The sequence below is a fragment of the Malania oleifera genome, chromosome 3, assembly GCF_029873635.1.
Source record: "Malania oleifera isolate guangnan ecotype guangnan chromosome 3, ASM2987363v1, whole genome shotgun sequence".
NCBI lineage: Eukaryota > Viridiplantae > Streptophyta > Magnoliopsida > Santalales > Ximeniaceae > Malania > Malania oleifera.
Genome location: NC_080419.1, coordinates 42,947,623 through 42,968,088, shown reverse-complemented (window position 1 = coordinate 42,968,088; position 20,466 = coordinate 42,947,623). Strand labels below are relative to the sequence as shown.

Sequence of the window (20,466 nt, the reverse complement as noted above, 5' to 3'; positions counted from 1 at the left end):
AGGACACCCCTTAGGTATGATTTTGATGATTTAGTTTTTTATGCACTCATTACTAGTAGCGAGGATCCTACTACTTTTCAAAAGGCAGTGCACAGCCAAAAGAAGAGTAGATAGATGCTCTACATAAGAACCTGACATGGGAGTTGGTGAAGCTTCCATAGGGGAAGAGAGCTATAGGATGCAAATGGGTGTATAGGAGGAAAGAAGTAGTATCAAAAAAAGGAGAAAAATTCAAGACTTGTCTAGGGGTAAAGGGTTACTCACAGAGAAAATGGGTTGATTATTATGAGATCTTCTCCTCTGTGGTCAAACACACTTCCTTCAGGATAGTGTTGGGTCTTGTAGCGCATTTTGATATGCATTTGGAGCAACTAGATGTAAAAATAGCGTTTCTCCATGGTGATTTGGAGGAGCTAATTTAAGTGATACAACTAGAAGGGTTCAGTCAACCTAGTTAGGAACAATTGGTCTGTAAATTGAGAAAATCACTTTACGGGCTGAAGTAGTTTTTGAGATCGTGATACAAATGATTTGACTTCTACTTGATCCAGATTAGCTACATGAGATGTGAGTATGATTGTTGTGTTTATGTGAAGAGCGTTGACGATGGTTCACTTATTTTTCTTTTGCTTTATGTGGATGACATGTTAATTGCTGTGAAGAGTATGAGTGAGGTTAACAATTTGAAAACCTCGTTGAGCAAAGAATTTGACATGAAGAATTTGGGTGGCCAAGAAGATTCTTGGGATGGAGATTCATAAGGACAGAACTTCCAGGAAATTGTGGTTATCTCAGCGTAACTATGTTAAGAGAGTGTTGGAGAGGTTCAGCATGGATAATGCAAAACTAGTGAGTACACCATTGGCAAATCATTTTAGATTTTCTACTGCCCAGTGCCCGAAGATAGATGATGAAGTTCAAGTCATAAAGGTTCCATATGCTAGTGCAATAAGGTACTTGATGTATGTTATGGTTTGTACAAGACCGGACTTAGCACAAGCTATTAGTGTGGTGAGCAAGTTTCTATCAAATCCGGGACGACAACATTGGGATGCAGTCAAGTAGAGTTTCATATACTTAAGGGGTACTATTGACTATGGCATCATGTTTGGCAGACAATAGGGTGATCATTCAATTGTGGGATATGTGGATACCAACCATGCAGGGGACTTGGATGACAAGAGGTCAACCATAGGGTATGTACTCACTCTTGTTTTGGGGGGGGGGGGGGGCGCTATTTTTTGGAGGTCCAGGGTTCAGTCTCTAGTTTCATTATCTACTATTGAGTCTGTGTATATGGCAATGGTTAAGGTGGCTAAGGAAGCTTTATGGCTTACATGATTGGTCAAGGATCTGCGTATTTAGTAACATGGAGTTTAGCTGCATTGTAATAATCAAAGTGTCATTTATTTGGCAAAGAATTAGGTGTATCATGTGAAAACCAAACACATAGATGTGAGGTTTCATAGGATTAGGGAATTGGTTTCTTTTGATGAACTATTGTTTAAGAAAATTCACACTTCTGAGAATGCAGCAAACATGTTGACAAAGCCTATTACCACAGACAAGTTCAATCATTGCTTGGACTTCATGAACGTCTCCAGATGCTAGATGGGAGGCATGCCAACCTATTGTCCCATGTGGAGCGACGAGTTTATGTTTTCTTATTCTACTAAGGGGTGTATATTCACTAAGGTAGAGATTGTTGAAGTATGTGATTCATATCAAGTGGAACACATATATAGAGAAAGCAAGTTGAGGAAAATAAGGAAGCTAGATTGAAGACAAACCATCAATGGTTTGCAGAGTACATTGACGGTTTCTTCCAGTAGCCAATTAGGAAAAAAACCATCGATGGTTTGATGAAACCGTCGACGGTTTTGTTCGGCGTTGTTTTTGAAATTTGAACAGGGAAGATCAATTGGTTGGGAATATAGAGGTAAATCTTCCGCAAATTGATACAAGGATATTTGAGGGAGGGATTCTCTAATACCTCTGTATGTCTAGGGTTTAGTATAAATACAATTTTGTAACCATAGTTTTGATAGATAGTGAATTTCAGCCGTCGCTTGCTCCCGTAGACGTAGGCATTTTGCCGACCCATGTTAAATCCATGTGTGTCTTTTATTGTTTTCACTATCTGTGTGTGTTTCTATATTGTTCATCTTAATTGCTGCACCACACGATCATTTTCTGCACGTTTAATTTGCACAACAATTACTGATTCACTATCCCATCAAAAGAGAGGAATGACACGAACATCTACCACACTAACCAGCTTAATTACTTGAACAAAATGCGTTTTGTACAGCTCCACCACGGTAAGCTTTCAAACCAATTAAAGGCAAACTGAAGGTTCTTTAAGCAAATTTAGTTGCAAAATATACAGTAATTAATTGCTATTTTTTCCCCATGGAACACCATCAGGAAATTAAAAGTATACTAGCTGAAGATTTAATACAAGAACAATGTTTACTCGGCCAGTCACAAAAGGATCTTTAAAGTAGAACTATCACTTCAGTAGACTAGTGTTACTATCTTATATTAATTTCAGAAGACGAGTCTGAGAGTAACATCAATAATGAACATAAATGTATGTAATGCTATTCTTTTGTAAAAAAGAATGTACATGAGAAATTCTAATCTCAGCACAACAAATGATACATGGAGGAATCAGCATGAACCAGAAAAAAGAAAAAAAAAATCATTGCAGTATCCTGTCCAGTTTCACACAGTTATAGAGAACCATCTTTCTGAGAATGATGATCATCTGGGGATGAAATGAAGTTCCCCTCCTGCACATTAGACTCAATTAGCATCGAAACAGCTTCCCGCATTGATGGCCGATCAAGAGGGGATGCATTGGTGCAGAGTAAAGCAATTTTTAAGACAGTAATCATGTGATAAGCAGTCGTGTCTTTTAGATTTACTCGACTGTCAAGTATAGCCGGTGTCAATGAATGATCTCGAATATAATTCCTCACCCAAGTGACAAGATCACCTCCTTGATCAAGCGGCTGTACAGGAGTTTTTCCAGTTAACAACTCCAATAGAACCACCCCATAGCTGTAGATATCACATTTTTCTGTGACCTTCATAGTGTATGCATATTCTGGAAAAAAAAAGAAGAAGAAGTAAATCACCTTATTAAGATATACAACCCAGCTGCACACAGAGCAGCATTCTCCCAAACAGTTGGTGTGCAGGAATCTGCACCACTGCAATCTGTTATTATTTTTTATTCTTTTATTCCCTTTTCTGTTTTTTACACATTCAACTGTATAAAATTCTTTTGTTTTCGATTATTCTCTTTTACTGTATATATATACCAGCACATCAATGAGAATAGTGTGCGAGAAGCATTCCAGAATTCCTTCTCTTCCTCTCAGCTGATTTCAGATTTCCATTTTTCCCATTCAACTAACATGGTATCAGAGCAGCAGCAGACAACGATATATGCACAGCTATAAAAAAGAAATAAAGAAAATTAAAAAGAAGAGGGAGATTCCTACAAACCCTCCTTCCAGTTTGTCTGAATGGGAGAAACTCTGAAGATAAATGCACAGAGAAGACCACATAATCATATGACTATAAAAAGACCTCTCAAGGGTTAAAGGAGTTATTTTTAAGAACTTCTCTAGCAATCCAAAAGTCCAAACACTGATAATTGGTGACAAGTACAAATGATAAGTGATCTAAAGCTCAGAAAAGCTTAGTAAGAATGACCCACCAGTACAAGCCATTCTCTCCAAATTGGCTACAGCAAATAATACAGGGGAACTACTACAAATTTGACATATAAACTGGCTACTTTTGTTTTACCAATTCACTCGATTTTCCATACAAAAGGAAGGACATAATTTTTTTATCTGTACTTGGGGCTGAACAACCAAAATAACCTAATCCTCTTTTTGTCGAGGTTCACGTAGGAAAGTGCAACTAAAATGAATTAAACGAATAAATAGATTCTTTCATTTGGGTTTGGGGGCGGGGCTGCGTGTGAGCCCAATGATTTCTTGCATACCCCTAGGCAAAATGTGGATCTAAGTCAGACTCTAAATATTAGTAATATTTTAGCATCATCAAATCTCATTGCAGTCCCAAATTAGTTGAACGATAAATGCATCATTAGCGATCCCTATTTTCCAACAAAGAACTGTACAAAACATTTAAAAAGATGCACGAAGAATTCTTTTCTTCATCCTTCAACTTATCCTATTAAAACATAAATGAAGGATTGAAGATCACCAAGGATAAGCACATAGGAATAATATCTAACAAGAGTTCTTTAAAATATATATATATATATATATATATATATATATATATATATATATTAACATCATACTGTACACATCCTCAATGGTCAAATCTTGTGTCAATTACGAATGTGCAATTTCAAAATCGGAAGAATGTGAGGAGTTTCTGAAAGAATTCTGGCCATATATGGATGCTTATCAAGAAGATTTTATTTAACAGGAAAACTATCCATCAAAACTACAAAAAAATCAATAAAAAAAAAACACTGTCACAGTAGAATAAATTAATCCTAGTGAATATCTGTGGACTTCCCATGTATGCCAAAAATTTTTGGACTCATTTCTGTCACCAACCACCACCACCACTACCACGTCTTAGTCCACATTACTTCATGAGGTAATAGAGTTATGATATTATTTCCAAGTTGAATGAAAAACTTGCAGGTGGAAAGACCCATTTACTGTCTAGTGCGGCTAATGCGTTTTTCAATTAAAGCAAAGCCAGGGAGTGTACCAATTCACACAATGTCTTGTTTCAAAGTTGGTAAAAACATGACTCCTAAAAATGGACCTTGTTTTTGAGGATTTCTACTATCTCGTTCGGTTTTGCATAAATAGAACTAGAATGAAATCAAATTTCGGGAATAATATTTGCATTCTTACATTTAGTTTACAAATTTAAGAATGGAATCATACTCCGAATAGAATATAATTCCTGCAAATAGAGGGATCATGATTCCAATCCAAATAGGTTGGAATCGATCATGGAATCAAACTCATTTTTTAATACAAAAATTTAAAAACTTCAACAAATGCCAATAATACCAACTATTATTACTATTATATAAAAATAATAACTAATGATAATTGCAAATATTTATTCTTATATAATAATAATAATAATAATAAAAATAAAAATAATAATAATAATAACAAGAACAATATAAACAATAAAAAATATCAAAATGATAATTATTTTAAGGATAATAATTATTATAAAAATAATAAAAATAATAACAACTAATATTAACTACTAACTACAATAAAAATAAAATTTATTATAGTAAAATAATAATAAAAAGAAGAAAAATAATAATATGAAAAGAAAAAATTAAATAATTAATTATCTTAAAAATAATAAAAATAGTAATAACAACAATACGCAATAATAATTACACTAGTAATAATAATAATAATAATAATAATAATAATAATAATAATCGAACAAAAACAAAAATAAATAATAATATTAATGGCTATTATTATTATAAAAATAATTACAATAACAATAATAACAACCAATAACAATATTTATTACAATTAAAATAATAGTAACAACAAGAACATTATAAATAATAAAAAAAGGCCAAAATAATAATAATTATTTTAAGGATGATAATTGTTATGAAAATAATAAAAATAGTAATAACAACAGTAAAAAATAATAATTACACTAATAATAGTCACTATTATAAAATAATAATAAAATAATAATCAAACAAAAACAACAACAATAATAATGATACTGATTGTAATTGTTATTATTATTACAAAAACAATAACAATTAATAATAATTACAATAACAATAATAAAAAACTAATAATAATATATATTACTATAAAATAGTAACAACAAGAACGAAAATTATAATAAAAATTGCAAAAATAATAACAATTGTCACTATTTTAAGGACAATAATTATTTCAAAAATAATAAAATAATAATAATAACAACTAATAATAATTACAATGGCAACAATAATTATTACTATAAAATAAAAATAACAAAAAAAACAATAATAATAAAAAGGAAAATAATTATTATTATTTTAAGGATAATAATTAATATAAAATAAAATAATAACAACAATAAAAAATAATATCAAAACTAATAAAAATCACTATTATAAGATAAAAAGAATAATACAAAATTAAGTAATTATGTATTACATGTTTTTATTAAAAAAAATGAATTATTGTTCATTCCATTATAGAAGTTACCAAATGTTGGAAAGAAATTGAAACTAAATCCATACAATCATTTCATGCTAAACCCAATAATTGCACTTCAAAAGCAATTCCACTCCTATCTTGATTTCTTTCTTGCTTCGTTTTCATTCTGCAAACGAAACAGGGGTTGGAGTCATGGAAAACGAAAAAATCATTCAACATGGTTAGATGGGATTCAGTTTGTAACCCTAAGTCATTGTGGGTTTGGAAATTTTGAACATTTTAATAATCCTTAGAATGCACGACTTGGTTGGAGAAAATTCTAACTGTTAAGGATAATTTGTGGGCTAGTATAATTTTAGAGCTAAGTATCATGAGACATTTTTGTTTTTTGAAGGTTTGCCTGAGGTCAAAAGACCCTTTGGCTTGGAAGGGTATCATAAAAATTAGATTATTCTTTAAAGATTAGATGACTAGTTGGTGATATTCAATTTTTTCCCCTTTTTGTCCTTTAATTGGAAGTTGCAAAGGCCTCTCCTACTTTTAGTCCCTCTGATGTTGGGACTCACGTTGCCACGCCAGCTACCACATCATCATTTGGGCCCCACTTTGCTACGTCAGCAAACAGCGTCAGTAACGGTATTAGCATATTCCGTTCAAAAAGGATGATATTCCATTAAGTTTAACAAAGTTTGACCAAAAAGTTTGACGGGACTTTTCGGAGTCATTTCAGGTCTGTTTTTCGAACGAGTTGAACCATTTCCAAGGTTTTCAACCGTTCCGGATCCAACTGTGCTGTCTGTCTAAGCTAATTGCATCTCTAGATAGGAGAATCAAGATGTCGAACGAAAAGAGCTCAAAGATCGAGTTGTTTGACGGCACCAATTTCAGTTTCTGGAAGATGAAAATCGAGGACTACTTGTTTGGTAAGGAGTTGCACTTACCATTGAAGGGAAAACCAGAATCCATGAATGAGGACAAGTGGGAGTTGCTTTACCGGAAGACTCTCGGAGCTGTTAGGATGACACTAGCAAAGTCTATTACCTTCAACATCAAGCACATGACAACCACCAAATCACTTATGGATGCGCTTTTAAGATGTACGAACAGCCATCAGCCACCAATAAGGTACACTTAATGAAAAAGTTATTTATCATGCACATGCCCACAGGTAAAAGTTTTAGTAAACATTTGAATAATTTCAACTAGTTGTTAGATCAACTCGTCTCAGTTCAAATCACGTTTGATAGTGAAATATATGTCTTACTGATTCTTAGTCAGTTACACGAAAGTTGGAGAGGTATCATTACTGCAATCAATAGCTTCGCAGGAAAATCAAAGCTGAAGTATGACAAGGTCATCAGCATGATTTTGACGGAAGAGATCAGGATGCAGTGAAACAATATTTCCACTTCAAGTTCAGCCTTGAACGTGGAAAGTCGAGGGAAAGATTCATGGAAAGGAGGCGGGTATGGACGATCAAACAATCGTGGCAGATCTAGGAGCAGGTAGTCCAGATCTAGAAATCCCAGAGGTTCCCAAGGCACAAAGAACTTTGAGTGCTGGAACTGTGGAAAGACCACACATTACAGCAATCAATGCAAAGGTCCAAGAAAAGAATATAAGGCGACGATAGAAGCAAATGTCACTTCAAAAAAAGGTGATCTGTTGATATGCTTTTTGGAGAGCAAGAATGAGTCTTACGTCTTAGACTCTAGAACCTTATTTCATGCCACTTGCAGTAGAGATTGCCTAGAGGAGTATACACCAAGTGACTTCAGTAAGATATACCTTAACAATGATCAACCTTATGACATAGTCAACAAAGGAATTGTGAAGATCAAGATGAACAGACCCAGTAAGAAAGCTGAAGGATGTCGGGTATATTTCAGACCTTAGAAAGAACTTGATCTCAGTTGGACAACTGCAGATGAGAGATACATCGCAACATTCATTGGTGATGAATGGAAGATATCAAAGGGTGTACTGACGATTGCACGAGGTAAGAAAAGTGGAACACTTTATGTGACCTTCAATGTTTGCATGTCTATTTCGGTTGCTACATGAAATGACGATAGCAACATTTGGCACTAACGAATCAGTCACATGAGCAATAAGAGACTCAGAACGATGCACTCAAAGGGAAAATTGAGTGATTTATAGTCAGTAGAGATTGACATGTGCAAGGATTACATACTTGGAAAATAGAAAAGGGTCAGTTTCCAGACATACACCTGTACTCCAAAGGAGAGACTTGAACTAGTCCATTCAGACATATGGGGACCGATCACCGTCTCATCCACAAGAGGAAGGAATTACTTCGTGACATTTATCGACGATCATTTTCGGAAGGTATGGGTTTACTTTCTGAAATATAAATCAGATGTCTTTGATGCTTTCAAGATATGGAAAGCAATGGTTGAAAATAAAACTAGATTAAAAATCAAGAAACTAAGAACTGACAACGGTGGTGAGAATGAAGATACCAGGTTCAAGAAATTCTGCTATGAAAATGATATCAGGATGGAAAGAACTGTGCCAAGTATGCCCCAACATAACGACGTAGCTGAGCAGATGAACTGATCATTGACTGAAAAAGTTAGAAGAATGCGTATGCAGTCAAGCCTACCAAAGCAGTTATGGGTAGAGGCAGTCAACATAGCAGCATACTTGATTAATAGGAGTTCATCAATATCATTGGACCACAGATTACCAGAAGAAGTATAGAGCGGAAAAGAGGTGAGACATTCACATTTGAAAGTTTTTTGGGTGTGTTGCATCTGTGCATGTTAGTGATCATGTCAGAAACAAGTTTGATCCAAAGTCCCGGAAATGCACCTTCGTAGGCTACGGTGAAGATGACTTTGTGTATCGCATTTGGGATGATGAAAACAAGAAGGTAAACAGAAGCAGAAACGTGATCTTCAATGAAAAAGTAATGTACAAGGACAGACACACAACAGAACCCACTAAACCAGTTCAGAATGAAACAACCTATGTAGACTTGGATGATCTCCTAGAAGTTGTCAGGACATAACAGAAAAACACCGAAAATCCTCAGGCACAGGAGACATAACAGAAAAACGTCGAGAATCCTCAGGCGGAGGAACTTGTGGAGCAGATCGTCACACCACCGCCTCCTACTCCGGCTTCGGAGCTTGGGAGATCTTCTCGGCTCTATGTACAAAATAAGAGGTATATAAATTATTTATTTCTTACAGATGGAAGAGAACCTGAATGCTATGATGAAGCATGTCAGGCGAGAGATTTGAGCAAGTGAGAGCTTGCGATGAAGGAGAAGATGAAGTCCCACACCTCCAACAAAACGTGGAAACCAGCTAAGTTGCCCAAAGGTAAGAAGGCTCTTCACAACAAGTGAGTGTACAGGATCAAAGATGAGTATGATGACTCCAAGAGGTACAAAGCCTGGTTGGTAGTCAAAGGCTTCGAGCAAAAGGAAAGAATCGACTACACCGATATCTTTGCACCAGTTTTGAAGCTAACAACCATCAGATCAGTCTTGAGCATTGTTTGCTTAGAGGGCCTACATCTCAAGCAGTTGGATGTGAAGACTGCATTTCTTTACGGTGATCTAGAGGAGGAGATTTACATGCACCAGCCAAAAGGATTCTTAGTGAAAGGTAAAGAGAATCTTGTGGGCAAATTAAAGAAGAGCTTGTACGGTCTTAAACAAACTCCCAGGCAATGGTACTGAAAATTTGACAGCTTTATGTGTAGGAAAGATTTTTAGAAGTGCAATGTCGACCACTGTTGCTACTTCAAGAGGTATCAGCCTAACTATATCATTCTATTGCTATATGTCGATGACATGCTAGTCGCAAGACTAGAAATAGAAGAGATCAAAAAATTGAAGTAGCAATTGTCAGAGGAGTTTGACCATAAAGGACTTAAGTTCAGCAAAGCAGATACTTGAGATGCAAATCTTCAAAGATAAGCAACAGGGAATGATGCGGTTATCTCAGTCGAAGTATATTAGTCGTGTTTTACAGAGATTCAACATAAGCAACGCCAAAACAGTAAATACACCAATGGCCGATCACTTCCGCCTCTCTAAGGATCAGGCTTCCCCAGATAGATAAAGAGGACTTAATGGCTAAGGTACCTTACGCCTTAGCCATTGGAAATCTCATGTATGCCATGGTTTGTACCAAACCAGACATTGGCAAGAAGTGGGAACTGTTAGCAAGTTCATGACAAATCTAGGAAAGACTCACCAGGAAGCAGTGAAGTGGATCTTGAGATACCTACATGACACTATTGATAAGTGTTTATGTTTTGGTAAAGGAGACTTGAAAATTTAAGGGTATGTTGATGCTAATTTTTTTGGTTAAATTGATCACCGCGGAAGCACCATCAGATATGTGTTTTTTGTTGACACAATAGATGTTAGTTGGATGTCACAAATACAAAATATTGTTGTCCTATCCACTATAGAAGCTGAGTACATAGCAATGACAGAAGACAGCAAAGAGATGATTTGGCTTCAAGGTTTGTTGACAGAGCTCAGAATAAAACAGGTGAGAAATGTTTTGCACAACAACAGTCAGAGTGCGATACATCTGACAAAGAACTCTGCATTTCATTCCAAAACCAAACACATTGAACTTTGTTATCACTTCCTCAAATCTATGTTAGAGGGCAAAGTGCTAACACTTGAAAAAATCCAAGGTAGCAAGAATCCATCATATATGTTGACAAAGGTGGTGACTATAGAGAAGCTGAAGTTGTGCTCAATTTCAATTGGTCTTCATGCTTGAAGACAGATTTGAGCACATCATTTGCCTATATACTGTCTGAGATGGTGTCTCCGTCTCCAAATGGGAGATTGTTGAGTTGTAATGGAAATAGAGCCTTAATGAGCTATATAGAGACAACCTTGATGAACTGTAGAGAGCCAGCTTTGATGAGCTATAGAATGCTAGCTTTGATGTGCTGTAGTGTCGGTACTAATCCCAGCTTATCTCATTGAATCACCTCATCGAACCTCATTACCATCTTCCATTTATATTCATCCACATCCATCTATATAAATAGGGATGTGTGTGCGTGAAATATAGTGTGAGTGTAATTGAGATGAAGGTGAGAGAGAGAGAAAGGTGTGAGGAAGAGTGAGTTGAGTTGAGTGGAGTGTAGTTGTCTCCTCTCTTGTATTTTCTCCCAGTTTTAGTGAAGTTTGGTGTGCTCCGTGGACGTAGGACAGTTTGGGCCGAACCACGTTAAATCGTGGTGTTTGTTTTGCTTGTTTATTTTGGTTTGTGGTGTGATTGTTGCCCCTAGATCCCCAATGCTAACGTCAGTTCTTCTTCAAGCTACAGCAGGCGCGTGAGGGACACACCATGGGCTGGTCGGCGCATGGGGGCGCGTAAGGTCACGTGTCGGTGATCTGGTGGGGTGTGAAGGTGCGTGAAGATGATGGCGGACTGCCGTAAGTGCGTGTTGGCTCGTGCAACCTCCGTTTGAGCTCTGGTTTGCACCATTGGCTTCATCTCGTCGAGAGTAACACGCTGGTGTGCTCAAAACTTGATTTTGAGATACTGGGCAGTGACGGTTTTGCTCCGATCTGGCTCTAATACCAATTGTTGGGGATCTAGGAGCAACAATCACACCATAAACAAAAATAAACAAGCAAAACAAACACCAAGATTTAACGTGGTTCAGCCCAAACTAGCCTACGTCTACGGAGCACATCAAACTTCACTAAAACTGAGAGAAAATACAAGAGGAGAAGGAGGTAATTGCACTCCACTCAACTCAACTCACTCTTTCTCACACCCCTCTCTCTCTCTCTCTCACCTTCAATTCAATTACACTCACACTATATTTCACGCACACACATCTCCATTTATATAGATGGATGGGGATGGATATAAATGGAAGATGATAATAAGGTTCAATGAGGTTATTCAATGAGATAAACTGGGATTAGCACCGACACTACAGCACATCAAAGCTGGCATTCTACAATTCATCAAAGCTGGCTCTCTACAGCTCATCAAGGTTCCATTTCCATACAGCTCAACATAATATTGGTTGGAATATCAATGTGCGTGACTCTATTAAAGAAGTTAAATAGTGGAATGTGGTGAAATAGATGGTTTTCAAGCTCATAATTAAGTCAATCAGGTGATCTCAATTCCTACTCCTTCGGAAAAAAAGTGGATGATTGTTTTTGCCGGGGACTCCTATTTAATTTTTGGTTAATTATACCTTTATTGATTCAAAATTGTTGTTGTTGCAATTGTGTTGGTACGGCAGGATTAAAGAACTTTTAATAGTATTTGATATAAGATCAAAATAACTTAGTAATGGTGAAGTTGCTACTAAGGACAAGATTTTTAGATTTTTGAAGAATTCCATATACAGATGAGTGCATATTTTGTGATTGTCTTATGGAAACTGTAGATCATATGTTTATCAATTGTGACTTCACTAGGAATGTTTGGAATCGTATTGCCCATTTTTATCCTACACTGGATTTAGTAATGATAATTACTGAGTAGCAAAATATGATCAGAACCCAGCAGAAAATGTATGAAATTGTTGTTGTCAAACCTCTTGGAAAAGCGGCTGTTATTCTTTGGGATACATGGAAGCATAAAAAGAAGGTATTGTTTCAGGGTGGTAGCCTTAATACCTATGGTGTCCCTGATTACTCTTTACTGCTCTTAAGACTTTGGCTGGCCATGACTGGAAAAAAGACTGCTTAGGGACAGGTTTGTCTGGTATGTTACGATCATCAATATAGTACTAAATTTATTATAGTCTGAACCCTCCTCATCCTACTGCAGCTAAAATTATTTTTTTGATGGTTTGGTTTTATCATCATGTTCAGCTTCGGTGGTTTTATTTTCAGTGATAGCGCATGTATGCCTACTGGTGCATGGACCGCTAAAGATGCAAAGATCTTGGTTCCGGTTAATAGAGCGCGAGGCTTTACTATTTGTGCTGGTAAAGGCAAATGACAGTGGCCTTAAAAAGATTCATATTGGAAAGAATTCAATGTTAGAACCGGAGGAGTCCAAATGTGCGCTTGATTCACATGGATGAACACCAACTTAACCCAAAAGCTTAAGCCTATTGAGTCTTGGGCTACACCATATATATAAGCACCCATCAAACACTCATTTTTTCCAATGTGGGACAAATTTCACAAGTGGAATTCTCAACAATTTCCCCCTCACTTGTAAGTTCCAACCACTCCCCCTTGAATGGAAGCTCCACCACATGTAAGTTTCAATTGCTCCGCCTTGAACGGAAGTCATCTCTCTTACAGTACAAATTCTTCAACAGTTTGCTCAAGTGGGCCGTCTTACGTGTCTCGGATTGTATTCCAAATGGAGCCTCTAAACCAATCCTACCTCCCACATCTTGACCCAATTTGGATCCATCTTAGCAACTTAGATGGTCCTTTTTAGTCTCGGTCACACACTCCCACACCTAGTGTTATGAACCATTGGCTCTAATATCACCTGTTAGAACCGAAGGAGTCCAATGGTGCGCTTGATACACATGGATGAGCACCAACTTAACCCAAAAGCTTAAACTTATTGGGTCTTGGGTTACACCATGTATATAAGTACCCATCAAACACTCATTTTTTCCAATATAGGACAAACTTCACAAGTAAAATTCTCAACATTCAAAGGTTGTTATTGATTGTCTATTAAGGAAAAGGAAGGCCCCTTCGAAATTTATGGACACCTTTGAGGAACGCTAGATATGTTTTAGCAAGTTTTCTTCTAGATTATATTGATCATGTTGACTCTGAAGCTAATAGGGTAGCATGATTGTCTTGTGTCAATGTTACCATGAAGCTAACGGGTAACTGATTGTCCAGCAAATTTAATTCTCTCTCTCAAGGGGTATTGTTTCTGGGATTCAGTTTTACCCAGTTCTATTTTTAAGCTGATCTTGCATGGTTTGAGTAGTACGGCACTTTGCATATGTACTTGGGTACATTAATATGACGTGGATTATTTTCAAAAAAATATTAAAAAAAAAAAAAATGTCAATATATTTTCCAACCAAGAAAAAACAAGACCAGTTGTTCATTAAAAAGTAGTGCATTAAGTATACTTTCAAGAATTCTTTTAATAATGAAATTTATAAAAATTTCATCCTTTATTTAACTGGAAATCAATATCCAGTATCTTTAACAACTAAAACGCACCAAATGATTCTTGTAATGCTAGTATCACTTGATATGACAAATATGAGTGAAATAAATAAATGACTAAAAGTTAACAAGGGTTACATATATATATATATATATATATATATATATATATATATATATATATTCTGAACCATCTAACAGTCAAATTAAGAGTACACAAGTCATCTCGTATGATTAGGCTAGCAAATGAGCTGCAATTTAATTCATATATAACATGAAACCCTAGTAATAATATTAATATATTTGGAATATAAACCATATAACATAAAAGACCAATTAGAGAGCTTACCGGGGGCAATGTATCCATATGATCCTGCAATTGCAGACATTGACTTAGATTGAGGCATGTCAATCACCTTTGCCAGGCCAAAATCACCAACGTGGGCTTCTAAGTTTTCATCAAGAAGAATATTGTTAGATTTTATATCACGATGAATGATCTTTGGTTTGCAGTCATGATGTAAATAAGAAAGACCCTGAGCAGCTCCAAGAGCAATAAAAAACCGAGTCGGCCAATCCAGACTGCAAGATGCCCCATGCAGCACTTCACCCAAGCTACCACTTGCCATGTACTCATAGAGAAGCAGATTGGAACCCTGGTGATAGCCAAAACCATACAGTTTTACGATGTTGCGATGCCTAATCTTTCCCAGAGTTAAAATCTCTGCTCGAAAACTCTTATCGATGTTATTCCCCTCTCTGTTAGATGCTAGCTTCTTGACAGCTATTACTTGTCCTGAATGCATGACAGCCTTATAAACTGTCCCACAAGCTCCCCTCCCAACAACATAACTATCATGAAAATTGTTTGTGGCCTCAACCAGGTCCTGAAAAGTGAAACCCTCCTTGGGAGGGAAATAAATATCCGCAACTGGAGAAGCAATTTCTTTTTCTTGCATAGGAGAAATCATGTCAACCGGACGTCTCAGGAAATATAAAATAACTGCAATTAGAATGAGAGAAACCCCACCTACAGCAGCTGCAATAACTGTGACAGTTTTACCTTGAGGAGCATCTACACTATTTAAAGGTGGAACAGCATCAGAAGATGGACTTTCATCACAATCACCAAGAGGTCGCCCACAAAGACCTTTGTTTCCAAGGAAGCTGCTAATTGCCATGTTTTCAAACAGTGGTATGGTCGGCAATGGCCCCGCAAGGTCATTGTATGAAAAGTTACACCCCATTAAACTCGACAGATTTGTAAATGTGCTTGGAATTTCACCAGTCAAATGATTGTTATTGAGCAGGAGAAGCTCAAGTAAAATTAGATTGCCAAGCTCAGGAGGTATTCTACCAGAAAGATTATTGTTACTAAGATCCATAGCAATCTGCAAGCTTGAAAGATTGCCAAACTCTGGAGGTATCCCACCAGAAAATGAATTTCCGCCCATTTGCAACTCGGTCATATGGGAAAGATTTCCCAATGCCGCAGGTATATTTCCAGAAAATTTATTTTCTGAAAGGTTGAGAATCTCCAACTGTGAAAGAGTTCCGAGCTCATTTGGTAAAGCATCTACGAAACCATTACAACTCAGATCAAGACGCTGAAGCTTCTTACAGTTAATGATTTGAGGTGGAATCCTTCCAGTGAGCAAATTAGACGAAACATTAAAAGTCACCAACTGAGACAAATTTCCAATCTCCCTGGGCAATTCTGATGTAAAGTAATTGTTCCCAAGCTGAAGCCTTTGCAACTTCATGCAATTCCCAATCTCTGAAGGAATAGAGCCACTAAACTTGTTCTGACCCAATTCAAGGGCAGTGAGGTTCACCAATTTGCACAACTCAGAAGGAAAGCTCCCAGTTAGGCTGTTTCCAGCCAGGCGAAGTTGCACCAAAGATTTGCAATTTTTGACATCAGTTGGAATATTCCCATACAGCTTATTGGACTCGAGATTCAACAAAATCAGATTGGAGTACCTACAAAGATGAGGAGGGATTCTTCCTATCAGATGATTGTATGAACAATCAAGCACCAAAAGTGGGCTGTAATATCCAAGCCTTTGAGGAATAGTACCACTCAAATCATTATTAAAAAGCTGTAACTGGGCCAGTTTGGTCAAATATTGAAATTTATGTGGAATGGGACCTGTAAGAAAATTAATTGAAAGATCAAGATTTGTCAAGTTTCCCATGCTAGTAAACTCATTTGGAATAACACCTGTAAGCTGGTTCTGGAAGAGATGGAGCAAACTCAGATCCTTTATTCTACTGAACTCAGCTGGAACCTCTCCTGCCAAACAGTTCTCTGACAAATCAATTTCAGTTGCCAGAGAAAGATTCCCCAATTCCCTCGGAATTGTTCCGTTCAACTCATTCCTGTAAAGGTATAACTTCTGCAGAAACTTGAGGCTCCCAATCTCTGGTGGTATCTGTCCCACAAGATTATTTTTATACAAACCTAGAGTCATAAGATTCGTACAATTCCCAAGCTCTTTTGGGATAAAACCTGACAATTGATTATCAAAAAGAAAGAGAGCTGTCAAGCTCCCAAGCATACCAAGCTCCCTAGGAATTTCCCCAGATATAACATTTTGGGCTATACCAAGAAATTCCAAGCTCTGACAACCACTTAACTCAGCAGGAATGCTTCCAGAAATTGCATTCTGCCCAGCTCGAAATGTTGTTAAACTTTTGAGATTCCCAAGAGATCGAGGCAATGGACCCGTAAGATTGTTAGAATATGCCACAAATTCAACAAGAGAAGAAAGTTTTCCAAACTCCTCTGGAAGATAACCAGAGAGTTTGTTATTGCACATATTCAAAACTTTTAAACAAGATAAATTGCCTAATTCAGCAGGAACTTGCCCATTAAACTGATTGTTGTTCAAAGAAAGATATTCCAGCCTTGAACAATTTCCAATCTCCTTGGGTATGTTTCCAGCAAACTGATTGTTAGCAACATTGAGAGAGGTTAAGGAATTCAAGCCACCAATACTAGGGCATAGAGTGCCAGAAAGATTCATGTTGCTCAAATCAAGAGACTGAACCATTGGATCATTAACGGATGTGCAATTTACACCCATCCATCCACAAGGCGTTTGGTCGCTCGACTTCCAATTAGCCAGATGATTAAACCCATCATGAATACCAGCCTTCAGCTCTAGGAGGTATAAGCCTTCTGAATTCAACCCTTCTGAAGTGCAAACTAGTAGAACAGCAACTAGTAAAAATCTTATTAGTCCCAAAATCAAAAATCTCTTTGATTTAAAATTCCCCGACATTCTAATAAACGACACTTCAACACCTGCACAAGTTGAACAAGCTCAAATTGCAGGGCCAAAGAACTTAAAAATCCATGCAGTTGTATTGAACAGAACAAGATACAGCGTTTCATAATTCTGAGGAAGGGTTAAATTCCAAGAGTAGCAATCTTGTGCCGAAGAAGTCACTAATTTCCAAGAACTCAATAATTCAAATTTTAGAAACTCAATAAACCAAAAGACATTTTTAACATGAATCCATATAGAATCAGAATTTGACAAAGCAGTCTTAGGGGTTCAAATAACTCAAATACACATAAGAAAGAACGAGGAGTCAACCATTTGAAGAGACCAAACAATTTAAACTTTAGAAAACCACAAAACCAAATAGACATCTTTGAAATGATCCCAGAAATTCAATCGTATGAGAAAGCAGTTTGCGGAGAGTTCAAGCATCCAAACACACACAAAGAAATATATAAGGGAATTCAACCTAATCATCAAACTTCTGAAACAACACACAAATTGAAATTTCAGAAATCGCAAAGATCAAAGCCCGAACATACCTCTAAGTCCTTGGCTCATCAGAAAAGAGATAACGAAACAGCAAGTCCACCATTTCTCACTGTTCCCTTGACATGACAGAGTAAGAACTGTATGATTCACGAATTAGAAAACCCCAAAAGAAAACCAAGATAATAATAATGATAATAATAATAAATAAATAAAACAAAACAAAAACAAGCGAATCCCAGTTGAGCTTGTCCACGAATGGTGGGATCTTTGATCCGCAGACACCATTTGGAGCATAAAAATCGAAGATTTTAGAAGGGACAAACTCTCAAGACATAATGAATCTCGAGGAGATTGTTTTGTGCATATTTTATTGAGACTGTGGAAGCAATTGCAGGAACCCCACGTCTTTCTTTACATGTATTGGTGTCGTGAAGGGAATGACAGTGAAGGGGTTTTAGGTGAATGGAAGGGACGGGTAGGAGCTCTCATTGAAGCTCTAATGGCCGACAAGGCATGCTTTCACTACTCTCTCTTCCTCTCTCTCTTGCTTGTCCCTATGGCTTCCCTTTTCTTTAGTGATTTGCGAAAAAGGTGAGGGAACTGAAATCCTTTTAGGCAAGTGCGAGAGTTCACATTTTTCTCGAGAAAATCTGGAATTTCCTGGATTGTGACCGGTTGGTGGGTACATAATGGAGGAAAATTATTCTATATTTTCAGCTTCCCTCCTACTACAGCCCAAGCAGCACGAACGACTCTGCTCGCGTGGCTCATCGAATACTTAAAAAATTTCCCATTCCAACATAAAAAATAATGTGTTTGACGTACCTGCGAAATTGACAGATCAAAAGCTGGCCCAATCAACTATGGTAAATCTTCGCAGTACATGAACGATGAACTGAAGACCCCTCAGTTTGAGCCCAAATTTTAATCCCGGGATCAAACGGCTCGTTGGCTGATGCTAAGGTAAAATCAACGGCTATAAGTATAACTGATCTGATCAAAGTCGTTTATCCCGTAAAGTAAGGTTCCCAGGAGCCAGCACACTGTAGGTCCATTTTTTTTTTAATATTATTATAAAAATGTTTATGACTCAAGAGATGAGATGGCAGGGAAACAGACAGAGGAACAGTGGGTGCACCGCAAGCTTACCAAACATGCGTGAAGTTCCGTCCCGTTTAAGTTGGAGGAGTCCAGAAAGTGAGCTTCGCCTTCAATCGCAAAATCATGCCTCTTCACCGTTTTTTCCTTTTTGTTAGGCCAAATCCATGCTTCTTTTCTTTGCAACTAGCTGTTGGATGCCACTACAATAATGATGGTAGTATTAATAATATATATTTTTAATACAGTGGGCTATGGAGATGGAGCCCTTCAATGCATTATTAATCAACCCGATGACATCTTTCTACTTTTGCTTTCATTTAAGTATTGACGTCTACTTTATGTTTGACACCATGAATTTTGTGTTTTTAAATTTAAATTTGTATCCGTTTGGACCAAACATATTAAAATTTTCTTCGAAATATAATAGATTCAAATTGAAATATTAAAATTCAGGTTCCCAAACCTTTAAACACGGAATTTCGACAAATTTCAATATAATTTTATATTACGTCTTGTCCAAATCCAAGATCTCTTCAATTGATAATAATCATAGAAAATTTTGGCAAGTAACGTATAATTTCATAATTTGCTATAATTAGTTGATTTTTTCGCACTCGATTAACTCAAGTAGATCATGGGATTTCACATCATTTATAGAAATTTCTTGTGATAGATAGAGTTTTCCTTTACAAAATCATAAGTCACAAGACTCAAACTCTACTAACTTCACCCTAGGCCTTGACTGCATATTGTGTCAAGTAACTCATTTCCCATCCCATCCACCCCTCTCGAGATACAATTCCTTGGAGTGAGCATAATTCGGGTTTAACCGAATTAACCGACTGAGTTTGGTCGGTTCGGTTCGGTTAATATATAGGTTCGGTTCGATTCGATTTGAGATTTAGATAATTTTGGGTATTCGGTTCTCAATTCAAGTATGGGGAATCTTTAATTCAGTTAACCGAAGTACCCGAATTACTAATTTATTAATAATTAATTATAAATTAGTAATATTAATATATGATATATGTTAAATTTTAAATTTTTACTCTTAGAATATCTCTTTTATTAATAAATCCTTTTATTAATTAAGCTGGAATTGGTAAACTAGAAAAAAAAATTTGCAATCATATTTTTTTTATAATTAATTTCAAATTTATTCAGCCAAATTCCGTTAATCGAATTACCTGAAAAGTTGGTTCGGTCGGGTACAGTTCGGTTATAACAACTAATTCAG

The 20,466-nt window shown here is 36.6% G+C and overlaps 1 protein-coding gene across 2 annotated transcripts; it reads right to left on the bottom strand.

Moving 5' to 3' along the window:
* Positions 1-2,497: 2,497 nt before the first annotated feature.
* On the bottom strand, positions 2,498-19,373 carry LOC131152107 (probable leucine-rich repeat receptor-like protein kinase At2g33170). Of its 2 annotated transcripts, XM_058103753.1 has the most exons (5): positions 19,278-19,373; positions 18,954-19,171; positions 18,179-18,265; positions 14,696-17,656; positions 2,498-3,112 (listed from the first exon to the last, which is right to left on the bottom strand). In XM_058103753.1, the coding sequence occupies exons 3-5, from the start codon at positions 18,195-18,197 to the stop codon at positions 2,736-2,738; spliced, it is 3,357 nt and encodes a 1,118-aa protein (XP_057959736.1). In that variant the 5' UTR covers positions 18,198-18,265; positions 18,954-19,171; positions 19,278-19,373; the 3' UTR covers positions 2,498-2,735. The 2 variants fall into 2 exon arrangements, with proteins under 2 accessions (XP_057959736.1, XP_057959737.1); XM_058103754.1 differs by lacking the exons at positions 18,954-19,171; positions 19,278-19,373 and having other exon boundaries at positions 18,179-18,920.
* Between the last annotated feature and the right edge of the window lie 1,093 nt (positions 19,374-20,466).